This window comes from Trichechus manatus, unplaced genomic scaffold (genome assembly GCF_000243295.1).
Source record: "Trichechus manatus latirostris isolate Lorelei unplaced genomic scaffold, TriManLat1.0 scaffold00009, whole genome shotgun sequence".
Classification (NCBI taxonomy): Eukaryota; Metazoa; Chordata; class Mammalia; order Sirenia; family Trichechidae; genus Trichechus; species Trichechus manatus.
Window position 1 is genome coordinate 20,002,107 of NW_004443945.1, and position 24,324 is coordinate 20,026,430.

General features: G+C 39.4%; 1 protein-coding gene across 2 annotated transcripts in view; it reads left to right on the forward strand.

Annotated features, from left to right (window-relative positions):
* Positions 1-24,324, forward strand: part of NIPAL2 (NIPA like domain containing 2) — an 88,403-nt gene that overhangs the window by 45,386 nt on the left and 18,693 nt on the right. For both annotated transcript variants that reach the window (XM_004370744.3, XM_023725871.1), the window contains exons 4-5: positions 688-747; positions 7,912-8,033. In XM_004370744.3, coding sequence (XP_004370801.1) covers positions 688-747; positions 7,912-8,033 — 182 coding nt within the window. The remainder of the gene's footprint in view (positions 1-687; positions 748-7,911; positions 8,034-24,324) is intronic.

A 24,324-nucleotide genomic window follows, 5' to 3' on the forward strand; every position in this document is an offset into this window, starting at 1 on the left:
AGTAAGTCATTCGCAAAAGGACAACTATTGTGTGAAATATCTAGAATAGACAAATGTATGGAGATGAAAGTTTCTACGTCGTTTCCAGAGGTGGGAGGAAGAGGGAAAGGGAAGTCATTTTTCAGGAAGCATTGAGTGTCTGTTTATGATGATAGAAAATTTGGCAATGGAATTGGTGACAGTTTTACATGATTAATGTAATTGATGTTACTAAACTGTCCATGTGAAAAATATTAATTAGGCAAATGTTGTGTTAGCTGTATTTTTACAGCAACAAAAAATTTAAGACTTTCTTCCTTCTTTCTGTCCTTCTTTCCTTCATTTTCTTCCTTGTTTCCTTTTCTTCTGCCTCTTCATGCCTTTCTGCTCCTTCTAGCTCTTTCTGCCTTTCTTCTTTCTTTCCAATCATTTGTTTGGTTATTTAGTAAACTTCTGTTAAGCCCTCATCATATATATACCAGGCCCTATCTCAGCCACTGTCCTAGGTTCAGTGGGAACCAGGCTGATTTCCATGTATCTTTAACCATGAAGAGAGACAGAGTCATTTTACAGCTACAATTGCTGGGCATCTCTGACCAGGACACAGCTAGTCAGGCATAAGACACAAACTGCTTAACTTCTTTGAACTAGCATTGCATAATATATGTTTTTCTGTTAGAATACTACTCATGGCCATTTTCTTTATAGGTAGTGCCATTATTTCTGTTATTTTCCTGAAAGAAAATTTGAGAGGCTCAGACTTACTAGGTAAGTAGTTATTTAATATATATTTAATATTTTTAATATTTACATATTAGATGTACCAGTCAACTACTTAATTTGTATTTAGCTCTTTCTAAAGTAATATGGAAAGTTGCTCTTTAGAATTGTATTTGGAAATGTAGCTATTAGTGGAAAATAACAGTAGCTTTCCTGTCTGTAAGAGTGATTTCTGTTATATAGCAAAGCCATCGTTTATTGATTGTATCTTCTAGCTCTTGTTGGAAATACCATTGTTGAAAAGAATCATAGGGATTCATATTTTCTTCCTTGACAAAACCCTGTCTGAATGGCTGCTGACATATGATAATGAATACAGATATTTTAGGTACTTTAAATAAAACAATGCTTACTCTCCTCCAGGGAGATCATATTTTTTCTAAAAAATTTGAGCTCTCAATGTGACACCAGTGTTGGTATGTTGAGCATTTGTTTTCCCTGATCATGTTTCCCTTGAGCCTAGTGTCTTGAAAGTGTTTTTACTTTTTCTTTTCCTCCTTAGTTTGATTTTGCTAGTAGAGTTTTTAGTCAACATTGTCAAATTTTTCATGGTTAAAATGTTTTTCCAAATACATTCATATGTGGGTTGTATCTTTTCAAATATATTATTTTTCTATACCCTTTTTTATTATTGTGGATTATGGAATCACTTGGAGCAAATGTATAGAATCAGAAATAAGAATGGCCAATGCCTGAGTTTTATAAATTAAAAAATTAGGTCCTACATTAGTTTTCTCATTTATCAGATGTCTTAAGGAAATTTTAACACATTTTGCCTAACATATATCATCTTTTATAGTTAATCTAAGGCATTTAATGTGATAATACAGATGGATATAAAGGAGAAATTTACTAATTATCTTGAATGTTAGTGATAAAAAGATGATTAAGACAGAATCGCTGCCTTCAAATAATTTACAGTCTGCGATAAATGTAAAATCTATACATAAATAGGTTTTTTAAAAGTAGAAATGATATGTATCGTAATGCTATCAGCTTTTAGTTTAGAACAGGGTTTTTCAACTTTGACACTGTTGGCATTTTGTGCTAGAAAATTCTTTGCTAGACATCTCTGGGTAGTGCAAATGGTTAAGTGCTGGACTGCTAACTGAAAGGTTGGTAGTTCAAACTCACTCAGAGGTGCCCTGGAAGACAGGCCTGGCAATCTGCTTTTGAAAGGTCACAGCCTTAAGGACCCTATGGAGCAGTCTACTCTGCACACATGGGGTCACCATGAGTTGGAATCAACTCGGCAACAACTAACAACAACTCTTTGTTGTGGGGGAGAGGGGCTTTCCTGTGAATTGTAGGGTATTTAGCAACATCCTTGGCCTCTACCCACTAGATGCCAGTAACACCCTCCACCGCAGTTATGACTTCAAAAATGTTGCCAAATATTGCCAAATGTCCCCTGGGAGATAAAATCACCCCCAGTTGAGAATCACTTGTTAGAAGAAAGAGAGATGACTTCATCTGAGAAGATCAAGTAATTTTTTAGAGCAGAGGTAGCACTTGAATTAGTTCTGAAGGCTACATAGAATTTGAACATCCAAGGATTTGGAGCAGGACTTATAGAGGGAATAGCATAAGAAGTGTTACAACAGTAGAAAAAAGTAAGGTAAGTTTCTACTTAACACCATACTACAACTGGTACCTGTAAGGATTAGGAAGAAATAAATGAAAATCGTAAGTATGGAAAAGGAAGAAGTAGAACTATCAGTATATGCAGATGACTTGCTTATATACTTAGAAGATCCGAGATCAACTAAACGTTACTAGAAGCAATAAATTAATTCAACATTAAAGGATATAAATTAAACTCTCTCTCATGGGTTCAAATCTGGATTCAACTTCTGTTATCCGCTGTGTGTCCCACCTAATATTACTCAACTTCTCTGAGCCTCAGTTTTTTGACAAATACATAAATTTGCTTTGAGGATCAAATTGGATAATTCATATAAAAGCTCTTTGAGAACCGTAAAGCCCTATCAGTATAATTATCATCATTTATATGGTCACCTTAATTTCTGAGTAGTTGCAATGAGTTTGGCAAATTGCACAGTCAGAAGGCACAGTCTCCTCAAGACTGCCCTCACTCACTTCAAACACCAGCCACAAATTCAGGTATCCCTAGGGCCACTGTCACTTCAGATCAGCTGGCTACAAATTGAACCACCCTCAGGTTCAATAATTCACTAGAACAACTCAAAGAATGCAGGAAAGTTCTATACTTATGATTACAGTTTTGTTATAGCAAAAGGATACAAATCAGAACCAGCCAAAGGGAAGACACATAGGGTGAGGTCTGGGAGAGTTCCAGAAGCAAAGCCTCCATTGTCCTCAGGGACACGTTACCTTCCCAGTATTAAAGTATGACAATACTCAGAGTATTACCAGCCAGAGAAGCTCACCTAAGCTTCAGTGTCCAGAGATTTTATTGAAGTTTCATTATGTAGTTGTGATTGATTAAAGCATCACCCATACATGGTTGAACACAATTTCCAGCTCGCTCCCCTCTTAACCTCTCCAGATGTTGGGCTGATTTTGGAGACGGGGCTGCTATCACCGGCTCAAAATCCCAACCCTCTAATCACATGGTTAGTCTTTCTGGTGTGGCCCACCCCCGCCCCGTCCAAAGACTATGGGCCTTAATCTCATCAGCATAAACCATCAGGTCAGATAGGGGCCCACCGTGAATAACAAAGACACTCCTGTCTCTCAGGAAATGCTAAGAGTTTAGGTCGCTGAGTCGGAAGTGACTCAACAGCAATGGGTTTGGTTTTTTTTTTTGGTTTCCTAGGAGCTAAGACAAAGGCCAGTCCTCTCTTTGAGTAAAGTTAGTTCTTCACTACACAGAGGTAATACAAACATGTAATATACATTAGTGATACGGAACACACACACACACACACACACACACACACACACTTTGTAATAAAACCAATGCTTTATAAAGATTTGGTTAAAAGAAAAAAGCGTTGCCAGTATGTTCTTCCCTTTTTCCCCCTTCTTGAAGCTAGGTAAGAGTAGAGCTGAGTTCAGAGGAATAGCGCCATTGTAGAAATAGATTCTTTAAAAAAATGTTATTCTTTAGGATGCTTTACTAATTTCTCATGTTTTAATAATAGCTAACATTATTAAACATTTACTCATGCCAGGTAGTGTATTAAATATTTTATATGGAGAGTCTCATTTAAATGTAAGAACAACCCATTTACAGAGCAAAATCTGTTACTTAGAGGAGTTAAATAACTTACCCAAGGTCATATAACTAGTAAGTGGTGGGCCAGTATTCTAACAAAAGCATCCTGGTATGGTGTAATGGTGTAATGATTGAGGGTGAGTCTCTAGTCAAAGAGCTGTATGATCTTAGCAAAGTTAGTGTGTTAAAGCCTCGATTTCCTCACCTTTAAAATGAAGATAATATTACCTACCTCACAGGATTAAATGAATTTGTATATGTAAAATTTAAGTGCTCAATAAAACCAAACCAGAACCAAACCTGTTGCAGTCAAGTTGATTCTGATTCGTAGCCACCTATAGGACAGAGCAGCACTGCCCCATAGGGTTTCCAAGGAGTGGCTGGTGGATTCAAACTGCAGACCTGTTGGTTAGCAGCCAAGGTCTTAACCACTATACCACCAGCGATCGATAATGTTAGTTATCATTATTAGTACTAGTACCACTACCACCCACCACTATATTCCACTAGTTAATTAGAGAACACCTTGGTTAGGATGTTTTTGTGAACTTTAGTAATCTAGGTAACATTTTCTACTACTCTGGTTGAGTTTACTTTGCCTTCATAACTTATTGCTTTTTAAATAGGGCTGTATAACTGATAAGTCATGTTTGTCTCATACAGTCATTAAAAGTGATCAGTTCTTGACTTTAGCATCATAGGAATGAAAGAGAATTTAGTCGCCTATTCCATACCCATGCCTCCAGTGAGCAATATCATAAGACCGTCATCTGATGTGTAATAACCCACTTCATGCTTAGAGAAGTCCAGGGAAAAACCTTTGTCCAACCTCTTTCAGTAATGTGTTAAATCGCATGTATTTTCTCTGGGACTTTTGATCTTTTGAGAAAAATTGGCTCTTTCTGTTGAAAGCTAAAAATGCATTTTTCTTTACAGGGACTAACATCAGACAGGGAAAAGAGTAGTCAGTGGTGTTTTTTTTAAAGGTTAGCATATGAGCGTGCTAAAAATTAAATTGTCAAAATGTGCAAAGGAAAATCATTTATTTTTCCCTGCTTCAAGCAAATGAAAGTTTGTTTTTCATGATGGAACAAATGAAGATTTTCAGGCCATGTGGAAACAAGCTGAACTAATTTATTGCCAAATATTACTCCGGGGCTATGAAGCTTTTCACCACTAGCCTCAAAAAAATGACTTCACAAAAGCTGTGTCTGAAAGGAATTGCCAACTATTATTAACTCAATAGCAGGTTTTGAACTGTGCTCTGATTCTTAGTGGATTAATAATTTTAAATTATTTTAATGGTTATTTTTTCCTTTAAAAAAGTACCAGATTTCTCCCTTTCAATCAGCCAAAAGTATAGCATTTTCTGCTTGCTTCTCCCTTAGTCATCAAAAGTACTAGATCTAATAGTCTGTGAGATCCTAGTTGATTTAAGCCCAGATAGTGTCATCATAGAAATAAAAATTACAGTCAACTCTCATCGGCACTCTCCAGAGACCAGTAACTTGATTACTTCAAGTCACCTATAAATGACTTCCCTAGATAAAATGCTAAGGGATTAACAGTAAGATGAAGACTATCTCCTTACTTCTTCCACACCAGAGGTCAGCTTGGTTTGGTGCCAGTATCTATAATACAAATTTGGCCCAACCAACCATCACTTCTTGTTGAGAAGACAGACTGGCCACTTTGGTTTCAGAGTTGCCTCAAGAATGAAAGACTTTCTGAAGGTAGGTCCAGAACTACTCCAATTTACTATACTGTTGAGACTTCCCAAACCAGGGCACCCTCCCCGACAAGATTTAGCTGCCATAAGCCTGAAGAATCTGGACAGATTGCAGTAATTGAAGGGGATCCCCAATGGTTTTGTGTTGAGGAGTCCAATTTATTCTGTCACAAAAGCAAGAGCTAGATCCTCTGGATCAGGAAAGATATTGCAGAAACCAAGAGAATCAGACAGCGGTCTTTCTTGGTTGAAGTCAGGTTAGCCGAATACTAAAAAGAAAGAAAAGAAAAACAAAAAACTCTTTAGGCTACCAGAAGTCAGGTCAAGCCAGATTCTAGAAGCCAGAAGACAGGCTGTTAACACTGGTCATATCTTGCCAGGGAAGCAGAGACAAAGTCAGGGATCTCAAGTGTTAGTTAATAAGGGAAAGGGTGATCTGGGGGAAAAAGATGTCAGTTGAGAAAGGACTGTGCAAGCAGATCTTAGAAGCCAAGGCCTACATAGGTGAGGAACTGACATGCACACATGCATAAAACTTCTATGAAAGGAAAACCTCGAGAACTGGTGGCAGTAGTTAACTCTGGAGAGGGGAACAACTGGGCCGTAAGGGTGTGAGGGAGACTTAACTTTTCACTAATTATTAGAAATTTCTGAGAGTTTTAAAAGTGTATTCAGTACATTTATCCTACTTTTATTATTCCAAGTTTAGGAGTGTATTTAAAAAGCAACAGCAACTCTTCCTCCTAAGAACTTAATTTTGAACACTGTAAGATCTTTTTTTTCCCAAGGAAACAAGGCTGACCAATATGTTTTCCCAAGTTCTTATATATAGTTTCATTATTTTGCTTTTATTGCAATGTTTAATAATTTATATTGTTTTTCATTTTAAAAGTTCTCCTTAGAAATAGCTTTAAAAATTATGTATGTAATTCCTATGTTCACAAGGTGTTACAGAATAAATTGTTACACTAGAGGAAGCTTCTTTTATAGCTTCTCCAGTACCTGGCTGTTGTCTAGCTGGTGTGAAAAATCAAATGCTATTTCTTCTCAGAAACTAGAGTGCAGAAATCTAAATCATTTGGTTTAGAGGAATGGGAGATTGGTGCCTTCAAACTGTGAGATTTTTTCAGTTTGGAGTCAATGCTTGTTGTTAATTACATGCACAGCAACGCTGCCCTTGGTGATGAAACAAGTTGAATTATGTTTTCAAGTGTGCTGTCTGAAAAATGCTACATATATTACTTTGTTTGTCTGTTCATTTTTTTTTTGGGGGGGGGTCTGCTACTTATATATAAATAAGCAGTTTTCAGGGTTATATGGATGTGTTATTTCCTTCTGTGGCCACCCCTCCCACACACATTCCCTTCCTCCATCATTTTAAGTAATGTTAAAATGATGACAGTGATACATTCCTTACACTGGCTTATTAGGTGATTTTTACTAAGCTAACCCAGGAATTCTAGATTCTAGATTGGGTAAAATGAAATCCTGCAGCAAAATCAGTGTTCACCCTCATTATTTCTGCTAAAGGTAGACTCCAGTAAATGGCAGTGGTTAACAGCTCGGCTGCTAACCAAAAGGTTGGCAGTTCAAATCCACCAGCTGCTCCTTGGAAACCCTATGGAGCAGTTCTACTCTGTCCTATAGGGTCACTATGAGTCGGAATCGACTTGACAGCAATGGGTATGTATAGGTATGTAAGGGACTTATTTATCGGAGTTTCAAAGTGTACCATGAACTAAGTGTGTATAAAGTCTCCAGGGATGAGTAAGTGCAGAGTAGATCATCTGGTGATGGGCTTGACCACTCTCAGGCTCTGCAATCTAGATGACTAGGGCAGCCATCACTACCATTCACTTAATGGTCCACATGGTTCTGGAACAAACAACCAACTTGGATATATTTTCATGTCCACATGCACGTGTTCTGATCTTTTGAGGGAGAGCATCCCTGAAGAGGTCAGGATTCATCTGGAATAACAGAGAAAAACCATAAGTTATGTCCTACCCTATCCATTCCCTGGCCCTCATCATCCTTTGAAGGAAATGCCTTCAGGTGAATGCATGATGCTTACTAGGGATGGGTTTGATGAGCAGTATTTTCTTAGGGAGGGACTGTCCAATTTAGCACTTTCACAAGTAATGCTCAATCTATAATGTTTGCATCAACAAAAGGCTTAAGCCCCTTTTAATTTGGTTTGTCTTTTCCATTTTATTTGAAGGTATGACATTGGCATTGGCAGGAACGTATTTATTGGTGAACTTTGCTCCAAATATAACTCAAGCTATCTCAGCAAGAACCATACAGTATTACTTTGTTGGCTGGCAGTTCCTGATCTACATGGTAAGAATTCTAAGTATGTTACTATTTCTGAAGCTATATCCAGGCCACTGGTACATGCAGTTGCTAGAGAACTTTTATAATCTTTTCTTCTGAGCACTAATATCTTGTTAAAATTTAAATCTATTTGACCAATAACAAAAGGATTTCAAACACTAAGTCAGCAATAGGAGCAGCCCCAGTTTTTCAGGGTGATCTGTCAGTGGAACAATTTTCACGGTGTTTAATTGAGCAAATCCCAGAACAACATGTTTTAGGACAACCTGAAGTTAAAAAGAAGGAAAGAAAAAAAAAAAAAAGATTATCTTCCAAGGTCAAAAGGCAATACTTGAGAACACATTTTATTTACATCATTGAATTTTATTCAAGGTAGATAGTCTCTTTTTGAAAAAAGTATTCACTGGTACAAATGGAACAGATTGTCTAGGGAGGAGCAGACAGAGTAGAACAATAATGAAAGTTGCGCAAAAGAAAGTATAAGATGAGCTGATCTAGATCTTTGAAGCCTCAAGTTGGGATATTTTATGTGTTATGGTACATAGAAAGAGAGAGCGTGATTGAAATGATTGGTAACTTGTTACAGAACTCAATTTACGTTGGAAAATGAGGATATTCTAGGAAGAACAAATAGTAAGAAAACTGAGGTAGGCCATATTAACATTTCACCAAGAACCATATTGATAAAGTAGTCATGAATTCCATAAAAAGAGTCAAAATACATGGAATCATACATTTTTAATAGGATTAGAAGTGACCTCAAAAAGCTATCTGGTCCAGTCCCATGCCATTAAAGCAGATAAAATAGTATGAGCCTACTTCGTACACCTATTATTTAAGAGTGTGGCATTGACATTTGCGGAGACATGTTAGTTGTGAACTTTGCTTTAAGTATAACTCAAGATATTACAACAGGAACTGTACAGTATACGTTGTCTGGCAGTTCCTAGTCTATGTGACAGAATTCTGCATCTCTTACTCTTGCTGACATATAATCCTGATCCCTGGAACACAGATGTTTATAGTTCTTTTCTCTCAGTCTCTCTCTTTACTCCTTTCCCTAACCCTACAAATATAATTAGATTTCTCTGTTTAAAAAAAAAAAATCTTCCTATACTACATACCCTTTAATAAATTGTCCTATATCCCTTCTTACACTCATCACCAAAAATTTATTCAAATAGTGTACTTTTGTTGGCCCCCTCTACTTTCTCAACTCCCATTCATTCCTCATTCATTGTAATCTAGTAGATCCTTCTCCACTAACTATCAGGTGGAGTTAGTTTTTTGGTCCTGATTTCTCTTGAATGTTGTACAACATTTACCCCATGGCGTATCCTCTTCTCCTTGAATCTCTCCTTGGTTTTCCAGGTATCCTCATCCTGTTTCTACTCTTCCTCCCTGACTCCCAGGCTCTTGGTGGGCACTTCCTCCTTCTCTGCAACTTCTCTTATCTCCTCATGCTGCATACTCTTCCGGGGTCTTCTAGGGTGATCCCATTGCCCATCCCACCATCATCCTTTCAGATGACTTTCAAATCCAGACCTGCCTCTCCTTCCCAGGCCTCTCTTGAGCTCCAGATCTGTGTTCCCATCTGCCCGCTTATTACTCAGCCCTGCTTGGATGTCCCATAAGTTCCTCAAGCTTAACATATCAAAAAACTGAGCTCAACATCTTCTCCCTGCAACTGCCCCTCTCTTATAGTTTCTGTCAGCCTCCTGAATAGGAAACCCGAGCTACACATGACTTCTCCCACACCCTTATTTCTGCCTCCCCACATCCTGTTGGACTTTTTAAAGTCTCTTGAACTTGCATTCCCATTGCCATTGCATTTGCTAGACCTCCATCATTCCTTGCTTGGACAATGCCGGCAGTCTGTTAATGTGTCTGTCCCCCTGCAGCCCACTATTAACACTGCTGCTACAATTATCCTCCTAAAATCAAATCTGATCAGTTAGCCCGAAACTCCAGCCACATAACTCAGTGCCATTGTTACTATTGTTCACTATGCCAGGAAAATCCCCTACCTTCCTTAACCCACACCTCGACCCCCTTACAATCTCCTGCAAACTCACCCTCATTGATACGGCTCAGCTGTGGCATCTTATCTGACGATAACTGCTAAGTTAGTCGCTCCATTCTCTCAGCTTTCCACATCCCTGGCTACATTATGTTTTACTTAATCTGTTTACCTGTCTGTTTTATTCCAGTAGACTGTGTGCTTCTTCAAGGCATGAACTATTTTTGGTCATAATGTCCTGCCTATTTAAGCACTGGTTACTTACATGTCATGGCCCTGACTGCCGTTCTCATGGACCTTATTCCTGTCCTAGCTTTGCCACTTCTTGCTTCCTCTCCTACCCAACCCTCCATCAACCTTTAGAATGGGGCTTCCCAATTCATATTAGCATTCCTCAGATTTGTCATACTTTGTGACTCCCCTCTGTCCTATCTTCCTACTTATCCACCATACCCAGTCCTTTGACCACCACAGTTTCCATCAATCAAATATAAGCACTAGAAGGAGTTTTATTCTCTGTGATTTACTTCTTTATACTTTGTTGAATATTTCGTGATAGCCTCAACTTGAAGTCCTACCAACACATTATTACTCTTTGCCTACAAGCAAAACAAATTCTTCATCCAGTAACAAAAGGGTCAGAGCCTGTGACCAGAAAATTAATAACATAAGTTGAATCCTTTGGAGATTAAAGATGCATCAAGACTTATTTCCTGGAACAAACAGCATTGTCTGATGATGATGTATCTTGTATCGTTTTAACACCAGAGAAAACATTTTAAAAGAACAAAACTATTTTTTATTAAGCCACGTATTTCCACAAAAAAATACTGTAAAATTAAATGCATTTTGCTGTTTTCCAAAGTCAACTCTTGTAATAAATTCATTCATTCATTTATTCACTCATTAATTCAACTGATTAGACACTGGGGTTAGAGAGGAAGCCCTGAGGCAGGAATTTTCTATAAATAAGGAAATATGTATCTCTATACAGTCCTAGGAGAGACCTATATTCCCATAAAATTATATGAAGATAATGAAAGTATATTTGAAAGCAAATACCACAGAGAAAAATGTAAATAATTCCAGGTATTTATAAGATAGCATAAAATAAACCTTCAATAAAATTGTATTTGGTGGCACAGTGGTTAAGCACTTGCCTGCTAACCGAAAAGCCAGAGGTTCAAACCCACCAGCCATACCTCGAGAGAAAGATATGGTAGTCTGCTTCCATAAAGATTACAGCCTTGGAAATCCTATGGGGCAACTCTACTCTGTCGTATAGGGTTGCTATGAGTCAGGATCGACTCATATATGGCAACAGGTTTGTTTGTTTTTTAAATTGGTATTAGGTCTCTGGATGATAGTAGCCAATCTATAATACAATTTTATAACCCCGTTTTTGTGAAATAGAAAATTTATCCAGATTTTTAAATATTTTTCTTCATTCTATTAGTTATTTTATTAGCTCTGAAAGGCAATTCAGGTATGTATTGTACTTGGTGTAATTCAAATCAGTTAGGTGAATGATACTTCAAAGAATAGTCTTAATTACTATAATTATAATCTTTACAGTCATAGCTTGCAGAAAAAGCACAGAATCTGCCACATCCAAGGATTGAGTATTAATTACTTCGATGTTTAACAGATTTAAACCAAACTTCAGCTCAAGATGTTACTCTACAATTGATCACTTCTAGAGTCTTTAGAGACATAACAATATAATGGATTAAAATCCAAACTAAGATAATACAGATCTATTCCTGTTAGAGTCTGATGCTAATTAAAAAACCAGTTGCCCTAATTGGTCCCAACCACCTGGAGTAAAGGAGAATGAAGAACACCAAAGACAAAAGGAAAGTATTAGCCCAAGACACAGAAAGAGCCACATAAACCAGAAACTTCATCAGCCTGAGACCAGAAGAACTAGATGGTGCCTGGCTACCACCAATGACCAACCTGACAGAGAACACAACGGAGAGTCCCTGATGGAGCAGGAGAAAGGTGGGGTGCAGAACTCAAATTCGAGTAAGAAGACCAGTCTTAATGGTCTGAATGAGACTGGAGGAACCCCGGAAAGCATGGCCCCGGATTCTCTGTCTGCCCAGAGCTAAAACAATTTTCGAGGCCAACTCTTCAGACAGGGATTGGACTGGACTGTGAGACATAAAGTGATACTCGTGAGGAGTGTGCCTCTTAGCTCAAGTAGATACAAGAGACTAAACGGGCAGCTTCCGTCCAGAGGTAAGATGGGAAGGCAGAGAGGGTTAGGAGCTAGTTGAACGGACATGGGGAATCAGGGGTGGAAAGGAGGAGTATGCTGACACAGTATGGGGAGAGCAATTAGGGTCACATAATGTATGTATAAATTTTTGTATGGGAGACTAACTTGAAATGCAAACTTCATTTAAACTATAACAATAAACAAACAAAAAAAAAGTTGCCCTCAAGTTGATGCCAACTCATGGCTACCCCATGTGTAGCAGAGTAGAACTGTGCTCCATAGGGTTTTCAATGACTAATTTTTCAGACGTAGATCGCCAGACCTTTCTTCTGAGGTACCTCTGGGTAGACTCAACCTCCAACCGGTCAGTTAGCAGTTGAGCATGTTAATGTTTGCACCACTCATGACCTTCGAAATGCCCTTTACTGTCCCATTAAAATGGCCTTTGTCAACCTGTATTTTACAGATGGGTAGTCCCCCTCATCCTCTGCCAAAAAACAAAAATCAGTAGGTTTTCAAGGTCAAACTAGTGTGGTGAGTTGCTGTATAGAGTGGCCTCCTCTGAGAAATTCATCTTTGTTAACATGTTAAAAGCTAGGAGCAGTCCTTTGCCTTGAGATCAGAAGAACTGAATGGTGCCCAGTGGCCATTACTGAACATTTTGATCAATGATTCTATAGAAGAATTCTGGTCAAACGAGGGGAAATGCAGAAGGAATTTCAAATTCTCATGGACTCCAGACTTTCTGGAGCCATGGAGGCTGGATGAAGCCCTGAAACTATTGCCCTAAGATGTTCTTTAAACCTTAAACCAAAGATGTCCTCTAAAGTCTTCTTAAAATGAAATAGTCTAGCTTAACCAGTAAAAAATGACTTCCTTGAGCATTATGCTCTTTTAAGAACTATCAATTTGGGATCAAAGTGACAAAAGCAACTTGAAAGATTAGATAGGAACCTTAGGGAGGGTGAGAATGATTGCACAACTCAAAGAATGTAATCAATGTCACTGAACTGTACATGTAGAAATAATTGAATTGGTTTATGTTTTGCTGTGTATATTCTCAACAACAACAACAAAACAAAAGAAATTAAAAAAAAAAAAAGCTAGGAGAAGTCCTTCAGGAAAGAGACCAGTTTAATTTTGTTAATCCAGCATGCTCCAGGTTTATTTGACCAGGAGCCCTTTTCTCAAAGGATCTTTTGTTGAGTAATACTTATTAATGCCTCACAGGGCCAGCATTCTGCAAAGTCCGTGTTAGGAAATGCATCCCTAACCCTCAATTACTTCACATTCTTTGGCAGCCTTGATCAGGGCCCTTTTGCCCACCCAGGTTCTCCAACAGCGTAGTCAAATGAAATCTCTGTTGCGAACATAAAACCCTTCACAAAGTTATCTGCATGGTGCTTATTTTGCCTCTGCAAAAAATTAAATCAGCAGAAGCAGGGGCCGAGTTTGTTGTATGGTGTAATGCTATATCCCAAAGCTGATTATTAAGGCAGCCTTTCTGGCACAGCTGCTTCCAAATTCACCATCAGGTGTTAAAAACCTGAAGGGAGAACGCTGTTTATGATCTGGAAGCATAGTAACCTTTCAAACAATGGAACCCCCCATTTAGATCACAAATGGTAATTTATTAAATAAGGTGGGCCTGTAAAAAATAACCGACTCTTCAAGAAAAACATACTTTCCGTCTCACCAAATAACATGGATGTCTGGAGGCAGGTTCTGATATGGTCTTACCTTTGGTGTGTTGTGTCCAGGCCCCGCTCCACTCCAAATGAACATGGAAAAGAGGGATAAAGAATAAAAATATCATTGCATATGACTAGTTTAGATTATATAAGATTCTCTTGAAACTGTGAAACATGCATTTGGATATGCATGTAACATTTAGCATTTTTAAGCTGCTATATGGTTTGTATTCAACTGCTAACCAAAAGGTTGGAGGTTTGAACTCACCCAGCAGCACTGGAGATCTGTTTCCGTAAAGATTACAGCCAAGAAAACCCTATGGAGCAGTTCTGCTCTGTAACACATGAGGTCACTATGAGTCGGAATTTACTCAACAGCAACAGGTTTGGTTTTTTGGTTTTTTGGGTTTTTTTTAATACATTGAGAAAGTAAAGCAATGGAGAAAGAGAAGATGGTAAGAGAAAAGAAAAAGGTTAAGAGGCAAACCCAGAGCAAAACAGAGATGTACAACTCCTTCTGTGTTTTTGTAAGACATCAATATCTATCTCATGGTGTTCATTTACTTTACTGTCTGAATGCAAATGGCATCTGTACGTCTGCACTAGAGGACACTTCTACAGTCCCTTGGCCACAGCAGTAGCTAACACTCACTGAGCACCACAGCAGACTAAGCCTATGCTTAGCTCTGACTGTGTTCTGTCATTTACCTGCAGTACAGTCCTCTGCATCTGACAGATGGGGAAACTGAGGCTTGGGGAGGTTCCATAACTTGTCCAAAGTTACCGAAGTACCAAATGGCAGAGCCAGAATTCAAAACCAGGCAGTCTGCCTCCAACACTTCACTAGAAACCTCTTGTCATGGTTTGAGTTATATCCCCCAAAAAATGTGTGTATTAATTTGGCTGGGCCATGATTCTCAGAATTGTGTGGTTGGCCTCCATTTTGTGATTGTAATTTTATGTTAAAGAGGATTAGGGTGGGATCGTAACACCACCCTTAACCAGCTCACATCCCTGATCCAATGTAAAGGGATTTTCCCTAGGGTGTGGCCTGCACCACCTTTTACCTTACAAGAGATAAAAGGAAAGGGAAGCAAGCAGAGAGTTGGGGACCTCATGCCATCAAGAAAGCAGTGCTGGGAGCAGAGCGAGTCCTTTGGACCGGGGTCCCTGCACGGAGAAGCTCCTAGTCCGGGGGAACACTGAAGAGAAGAAGGCCGACAGAGAGAAAAAGGCTTCCCCTGGAGCTGACGCCCTGAATTTGGACTTTTAGCCTACTTTAACTGTGAGGAAATAAACTTCACTTCGTTAAAACCATCCACTTGTGGTATTTCTGTTATAGCAGCACTAAATGACTAAGACATATCTCTATGCAGAAATTAAAAAGCTGGCCTCCAAGGACCAAGTCTTTGTCCAGGCTTGGCCTTAAAGAGAAACTTTGCAGAGCACTTCTTTTGGCAAAGAAACTACAGGCAGTCCCCATGTTACAAACATCCAGTTTATGGACAACTCCTACTTGCCCTTCAATGTTGTGTACATTTGCCCTCACTGAGATGATTGAACCAACCCCTACTCACAACAAATTCTTCATCACAATCACCTTGACTTGCTGCACATGCAGCTCTTAAATTATTGAAAAGGCTTTGAGCCTTTTTTGCACTAAAGTAAGGCTAAATAAGAAACGTAAGCACCTGTGCCGACTCACCTACAAATTCGACTTAAAATCACAGTTAGTAACTGATTTTGTTCGCAACCCGGAGACTCCCTGAATATCAAAGGCTGTTCTTGGAGCCCTGGTGGCACAGTGGTTAAGCATTAAGGCTGCTAACCAAAAAGTCAGCAGTTTGAATCCACTCAGCCACTCCTTGGAAACCCTATGGGGGCCAGTTCTAGTCTGTCCTATAGGGTTGCTATGAGTTGACACCAATTCAATGGCAACAGATTTTGTTTTTGTTTTTGTTTTTTGACTCTTTGAGGAAAGACTTGGTGAGAGCAGATGAGGTCAGATTTTGGTACTGGAAATGAGGTGACCATTGGTGAAATTTTGTGTCTGTCTTTTTGTCACATCATCCCATGAACTGCCAGTGCTCTTTTTTTTATCACTGAAAACAAGGTCATTAGTGTCTTTAAAAGGAGCCCAGGTGGCACAGTGGTTAAGCACTCAGCTGCTAACCAGAAGGTTGGTGATTCGAACCCACTGCCCGCTCCATGGAACAAAGATGGAGCAGTCAGCTTCCATAAAGATTTACAGCTTTGGAAAGGCTCTAGGGCAGTTCTACTTGTCCTACAGGGTCGTTTGAGCTGTAATTGACTTGATAGCAATGAGTTTTGTTTAAGTGCCTTTAAATCTAATTAGATTAGAGAACCAACCCAGAATAAATTCAGAACACTCATCCTTAAGATTCTGTTCCTCTGGAAACACTTCAGGTACCAAAATCTGAATTAGTTTTATGTTACTTCCATAACAAATTGCCACAAACTTAGTGGCTTAAAACAACACAAATATTTATCTTGCAGTATTGTAGGTCAGAGGTCCAACACAGTCTCACTGGGCTAAAATTAAGATATTGGCAGGGCGAGAAAACCAAAAGGAAAGAACACATTCGGCATTTCTCAAGCTGAAAGAACTGAAGAAAAAAATCAAGCTTCAAATTGTAATATTGAAGGATTCTATAGGCAAAATATTGAATGACTCAGGAAGCATCAAAAGAAGATGGAAGGAATACACAGAGTCACTCTACCAAAAAGAATTGGTCGATGTTCAGCCATTTCAGGACGTAGCATATGATCAAGAACCAATGGTATTGAAGGAAGAAGTCCAAGCTGCACTGAAGGCATTGGCAAAAAACAAGGCTCCAGGAATTGATGGAATACCAACTGAGATGTTCCAACAAACAAATGTGGCACTGGAGATGCTCACTTGTCTATGTCAAGAAATTTGGAAGACAGCTACCTGGCCAACTGACTGGAAGAAATCTGTATTTGTGCCCATTCCAAAGAAAGGTGATCCAACAGAGTGTGGAAATTATCGAACAATATCATTAATATTACACGTAAATAAAATTTTGCTGAAGATCTTTCAAAAACAGTTGCAGCAGTACATTGTTAGGGAACTGCCAGAAATTGAAGCCAGATTCAGAAGAGGACGTGGAATGAGGGATATCCTTGCTGACATCAGATGGATCTTGGCTGAAAGCAGAGAATACCAGAAAGATGTTTACCTGTGTTTTATTGACTGCACAAAGGCATTCAACTATGTGGATCATAACAAAATATGGATAACACTGTGAAGAATGGGAATTCCAGAACACTTGATAATGCTCATGAGGAACTGGTACATAGAACAAGAGGCTGTCATTCAAACAGAACAAGGGAATACTACATGGTTTAAAATCAGGAAAGGTGTACGTCAGGGTTATATCCTTTCACCAAATGTATTCAGTCTGTATGTTGAGCAAAATCTGAGAAGCTAGACTATATGAAGAAGAATACAGCATCAGGATTGGAGGAAGATTCATTAACAACCTGTGATATGCAGATAACATTTCTTGTTGAAAGTGAAGAGGACTTGAAGCACTTACTGATAAAGATCAAAGACTACAGCCTTGTCTTGGTTATCTAGTGCTGCTATACCAGAAATACCACAAGTGGATGGCTTTAACAAACAGAAATTTATTCTCTCTCAGTCTAGCAGGCTAGACATCCAAATTCAGGGTGCCAGCTCCAGGGGAAGGCTTTCTCTCTCTGTTGACTCTGGAGAAAGGTCCTTGTCATCAATCTTCCCCTGGTCTAGGAGCTTCTCAGCACAGGGACCCTGGGTTTAAAGGACACGCTCCCCTCCTGGTTCTTTATTCTTGGTGGTAGGAGGTCCCTCTGTTTCTCTCCTTGCTTTTGTCTTTTATATCTCAAGAGAAATTGACTCAAGATAAAACCTAATCTTGTAGACTGACTCCTGCCTCATTAACATAACTACCTCTAAACCTGCCTCATTAACATCATAGAAGTAGGATTTACAACGCATAGGAAAATCACGTCAGATGACAAAATGGTGGACAGTCACGCAATATTGGGAATCATGGCTTAGCCAAGTTGACACACGTTTTTGGGGGACACAGTTCAATCCATAACAAGCCTTCAGTATGGATTACACCTCAACATAAAGAAAACAAAAATATTCACAAGTGAACCAATAAGCAACATCATGATAAAAGGGGAAAATATTGAAGTTGTCAAGGATTTCATTTTACTTGGATCCACAATCAACACCCATGGGAGCAGCATCAAGAAATCAAAGGACGTATTGCATTTAGCAAATCTGCTGCGAACACCTCTTTAAAGTTTTGAAAAACAAAGATGTCACTTTGAGGACTAAGGTGCACCTGACCCAAGCCATGATATTTTTAATTGCCTAATATGCATGGGAAAGCTGGACACTGAATAAGGAAGACTGAAGAAGAACTGATGCCTTTGAATTATGGTGTTGGCAAAGAATATTGAATGTACATACCATGGACTGCCAGAAGAATGAACAAATCTGTCTTGGAAGAAGTACAGCCAAAGTGCTCCTTGGAAGTGAGGGTGGCAAGGCTTTGTCTCAAGTACTTTGGACATGTTATCAGGAAGGATCAGTCCCTGGAGATGACGTCATGCTTGGTAAGGTAGAGGGCCAGCGAAAAAGAGGTAGACCCTTGACGAGATAGATTGACACAGTGGCTGTGACAATGGGCTCAAACATAGCAATGATTGTGAGGATGGCACAGGACTGGGCAGTGTTTTGTTCTGTTGTACATAGGGGCCCTCTCGACGGCACCTAACAATAACAACAGGACTGAGTTTCTTGCTGAAGGCTCTAGGGGAGAATCCATTTTCATGCTTTTTTCAGCTTTTAGGGGCAGCCAGCATTCCTTGGCTTAGGTCTTTTGTTGCGTCTCTCTCTGACCACAGCTGGAAAGGTTTCCTGCTTTTAAGGACTTGTGATTACATTGGGCCCACCCAGATAACCCAGGATAATCTCCCCACCTCAAGGTCCATAACCTTAATCACATTTGCAAAGTCCCTTTTGCCTTGCAAGGTAACACATTCGCAGGTTCCTGGGATTAGAGCATCTTTGTTGTTGTTAGGTGCCAACCCATAGCGACCCTATAGGACAGAGTAGAACTGCCTCATAGGGTTTTGTAGGCTGTATTTTGAGTCGGAGTTGACTTGACAGCAACAGTTTTTTTTTTATTTTTTTATCTTTACAAGGGCAGATCACCAGGTGTTTTCTCCCACAGAGTAGCTGGTAGGTTTGGACCTCCAACCATTCTGTTAGCAGCTGAGCTATCAGAGCTGCATCATTTAATCTCCGTGTGCCTCAGTTTCCGCATCTGTAAATGGGGATAATGGGGGGGAGGGGCAATGGTGGTTCAGTGGTAGAATTCTCGCCTTCCATGAGCGAGAACTGGGTTCTGTTCTCAGCCAGTGCACCTCGTGCACAGCCACCACCTGTCTGTCAGTGGAGGCTTGCGCGCTGCCATGATGCTAAATAGGTCTCAGTGGAGCGTCTAGATTAAGATGAACTAGGAAGAAAGACCTGGTGATCTACTTGTGAAAATCAGCCCTTGAAAACCCTGTGGGGATGGTGCTGTGCATGGAGTCCCCGTGAGCTGGGGGCTGGCTCAACAGCAGCCAACAACGACAAAATGGGGACGATAGCACCTACCTCCTAAGGTTGTTGTGAGGGGTTCAGTGAGTTAGTACAAGTAAAGCCCCGGGAACAGTGCAGGCATGAGGTAAGCTTACAGTAAGTGCTGGTTTTCTGACCTTTGAGATAGCAGTCAGCAACGCAGCGTCTTCCTGGCTACAGAAACCTGCAAAAGTCACAACTTCTTTAATATTGATATTTCCAGAACAAGCTGAGAGGGTTATTTCTACTAATGACTGAAGAGTTGTACAAAGGTTGGGACACCCCGTGTTTTGATGGAAGCTTTAGGGAAGGCAAGGAGTTAGGAGTTAATAGCTTTTGTAGTACAATGTGATTAGATTAAAGATTTGGCAGATCAGCCCTATAAGGGAAAGTTAAAATAATTGGTTTAGTTTACTCAGGAGGAGAAAAAACTAAGGGATGATTTAATCCTCTATATTAGATGAAAGGGTTTTTAAATGAGTCCTACTGCAGACCTGGGCCTCCTGTAGAGGCTGAAAAGGAAAAACAAACAAAAACAGTGAAACAGCACAGATTTAAATTGATGGAGAAGGGGCTCTGTAAGTAAAATTCAGTGCTAGAAGTAGTAAAATCTGCAGCTCTAGTGATTTTTAATAAAAACTTAATGGTAGTACTTTTACTTGCCTAACGTCAGGAAGTAAGGAGCCCTTGTGGCACAGTAGTTAAGAGTTCATTTGTTAATCAAAAGGTCATGAGTTCGAATCCACTAGCCACTCCTTGAAAACCCTATGAGGTAGTTCTACTCTGTCCTGTGGGGTCACTATGAGTCGGAATTGACTCAACAGCAATGGGTTAGTGTCAGGAAAGTCATCCTTCCTATTATGATTTCAGTGTAGGGATAGTCTCTTCTGAAAGAATAATAACTTGGTTTTAGGTTATGCTAAGGGCTTCAGAAAAAAAGTTAAAACAAAAATAAAGCTGAGAACTCAAAATTTACACTAGATTTTTCTTAAGGGCAGGAAAATTTTAGACATTCAGTCAATTAATGTTTACTGAACACTTACTTATTAGACACCTGGGTTGGAGGGAGTTGTGAGTCATAATAAATATAAGGTGCAGTTTACTCGTTGCCATATTTTTACACAAATAATGTGTGCCTTCTGTGTTTGTTTGCTGGCTGCACCCTCCCTCTGTGAGGCACCCTCACTAGTGCCACTATGCCAGTCCCCTTCCACATGTTGCTGTAAAAACAATTAGCATAGCACACTTAAGAAATTACCTCACAGAGGGAGGGCACAGCAGCAAACAAACACAGAAGGTCTACATGTTATTTGTGTAAAAATATGATAATTCCATAAATTCTAACTGAGTGTACTCCTGTGTGTCAGGCACTGGAGATAGGGCAGTGAATAGACAGATAAGGTGCCTGCTCTCACAGAGAGGAGGAGACAGACAAGAAACACATAAAACATTATAGGGAATATACCAGATGATGATAAAACACTCTACGGTGAACTGAAATTGGGGATGTGATAGGATGACTGGCTGGTTCTTTTAGATCAGAGTCATCAGGGAACATCTCTCAGAGAAGTTGACATTTCAGCTGAGAGGCAAGTGACTTGAAGGAGTCATTTTGCAAAGATCAGGGAAAGAGCATTTCAGGCAGAGTGACCAGCTAGTGCACAGACCCAGAGGCAGGAACAATTAAAGGACTGCAAAGAACTGATTACAAAGCCATTGTCATGTACATCAATGTTGATTGCATCATTATACCCAGGAGCCAAAAGATAAAACAACCCAAGTGTCCATCAACAAATGAATCGATACACAAAATGTGGTATATCCATGCAATGGAATATTATTCAGCCATAAAGGGAAGTGAAATTTTGATTACCCTTAAAACCATTATGCTGAGTGAAATAAGCCAGACACAAAAGGACAAATATTGTATGATACCTTTTATATGAAATATCTAGAGTAGGCAAATGTGTAGAAACAGAAAGCAGATTAGTAGTTACTAGGAGCCCTGGTGGTGCAATGGTTAAGAGCCATGGCTACCATAGTAGCTGTAATGGTAGCCAAAGTTCTTAACTGAAAGGTCAGCGTTCAGATCCAGCAGCTGCTCCTTAGAAACCCTATTGGGCAGTTCTACTCTCTCCTATAGAGTCACTATGAGTCGGAATCAACTCGACGGCTACTAGTTTGATTTTTCTTTTTTTAAGAGGCTGGGTGGAGGGAGGAATGGTGAGTTATTGCTTACAGAGTTTTTTGAAGGGGGGCAATGAAAAAGTTTTGGAAATAGATAGTGGCGATGGTTGCATAATATGGTGAATGTAATTAATGTCAGTGAATTGTGCACTTCAAAATGGTTTAAATGGCAAATTTTTTGTTTTATATACAGGTAGTCCCCAGGTTACAAATGAGATCCAGTCCTAAGTCTGTCTTTAACTCAAATTTGTAGGTAAATTGGAACAGATACATATGATTCTTATTTAGCATCACTTAGTCAAATGTTTGTCTTAGTATACAGTATATATTTTACCCTTCTATGTAAATAAAAGACAATAGAGAAGCTCAATATCATCAGTCAGAACAAGGCCAGGGGCCGACTGTAGAACACACCATCAATTGCTCATATTCAGATTCAAGTTGGAGCTGAAGAAAATCAAAACAAGTCCACGAGGGCCAAAATATGGCCTTAAGTATATCCCACCTGAATTTAGAGACCATGTCGAGAATACTTTTGAGACATTAAACACTAATGACCAGACGAGTTGTGGGATGACATCAAGGACATCATACACGAAGAAAGCAAAAGGTTATTTAAAAGACAGGAAAGAAAGAAAACACCAAAATGAATGTCAGAAGAGACTCTGAAACTTGCTTTTAAGCATACAGTAGCTAAAACCAATGGAAGAAACGAAGTAAAATAGCTGAACAGAAGATTTCAGTGAGCAGCTTGAGAAGACAAAGTGAAGTATTATACTGAAATGTGCAAAGACCGGGAGTTAGAAAACCAAGAGAGAAGAACACTCTCAGTATTTCTCAAGCTGAAAGAACTGAAGAGGTCAGAAAAAATTCAAGCCTCGAGTTGCGATATTGAAGGATTCTGTGGGCAAAATATTGGACGATGCAGGAAGCATCAAAAGAAGATGGAAGGAATACACAGTCACTCTACCAAAAAGAATTGGTGGATGTTCATTTCAGGAGGTAGCATATGATCAAGAACTGATGGTATTGAAGGAAGAAGTCCAAGCTGCACTGAAGACATTGGCGAAAACAAGGCTCCAGGAATTGACAAAATACCAACTGAGATGTTTCAACAAACAGATGTCAGAGGTGCTCACTTGTCTATGCCAAGAAATTTGGAAGACAGCTACCTGGTCAACCGACTGGAAAAGATCCATATTTGTGCCCATTCCAAAGAAAGGTGATCCAACAGAATGTGGAAATTATCAAACAATGTTATTAATATCACACACAAGTAAAATTTTTTGGAAAATAATTCAAAAACAGTTGCAGCAGTATATCAATAGGGAACTGCCAGAAATTCAAGCCAGATTCCAAAGAGGACATGGAACAAGGGATATCATTGCTGATGTTAGCTGGATCTTGGCTGATAGCAGAGGATACCAGAAAGATGTTTACCTGTGTTTTATTGACTATGCAAGGTATTCAACTATGTGGATCATAACAAATTATAAACAACATTGTAAAGAGTGGGAATTCTGGAACACTTAGTTGTGCTCATGAGGAACCTGTACATAGATCAAGAGGCAGTGATTTGAACAGAACAAGGGGATACTGCATGGTTTAAAATCAGGAAAGGTGTGCATCAGAGTTGTATCCTCTTACCATACTCATTCAGTTTGTGTGCTGAGCAAATCTAAGAAGCTGGACTATATGAAGAAGAACGTGGCATCAGGATTGGAGGAAGAGTCATTAGCAACCTACCATATCCAGATGACACACCCTTGCTTGCTGAAAGTGAAGACGACTTGAAGCACATACTGGTGAAGATCAAAGACTACAGCCTTCAGTATGGATTGCACCTCAACATAAAATAAAAATCCTCAGAACTAGACCAATAAGCAACATGGTAAATGGAGAAAATATTGAAGTTGTCAAGGATTTCATTTTACTTGGATCCGCAATCAATGCCCATGGAAGCAACAGTCAAGAAATCAAGCAACGCATTGCATTAGGCAAATCTGCTGCAGAACACCTCTTTAAAGTATTAAAAAAAGCAAAAATGTCATCTTAAGGACTAAGGTGCACCTGACCCAAGCCATGATATTTTCAATCGCTTTATATGCATGTGAAAGCTGGACAATGAATAAGGAACACCAAAGAAGAATTGATGCCTTTGAATTATGGTGTTGGCAAAGAATATTGAATATACCGTGTACTGCCAGAAGAACAAACAAATCTGTCTTGGAAGAACTATAGCCAGATGTTCCTTAGAAGCAAGGATGATAAGACTTCGTCTCACAGACTTTGGAAGTGTTATTGAGAGGGACCAGTCCCTGGTGAAGGGCATCATGCTTTGTAAAGTAGAGGGTCAGTGAAAAAGAGGAAGATCCTCAGTGAGATGGATTGACACAGTGGCTACAAATGATGGGCCCAGGCATCGCAACGATTGTAAGGTTGGTGCAGGACCAGGCAGTGTTTCGTTCTGTTGTATGCAAGATTGTTATGGAACCAACTTGATGGCACTT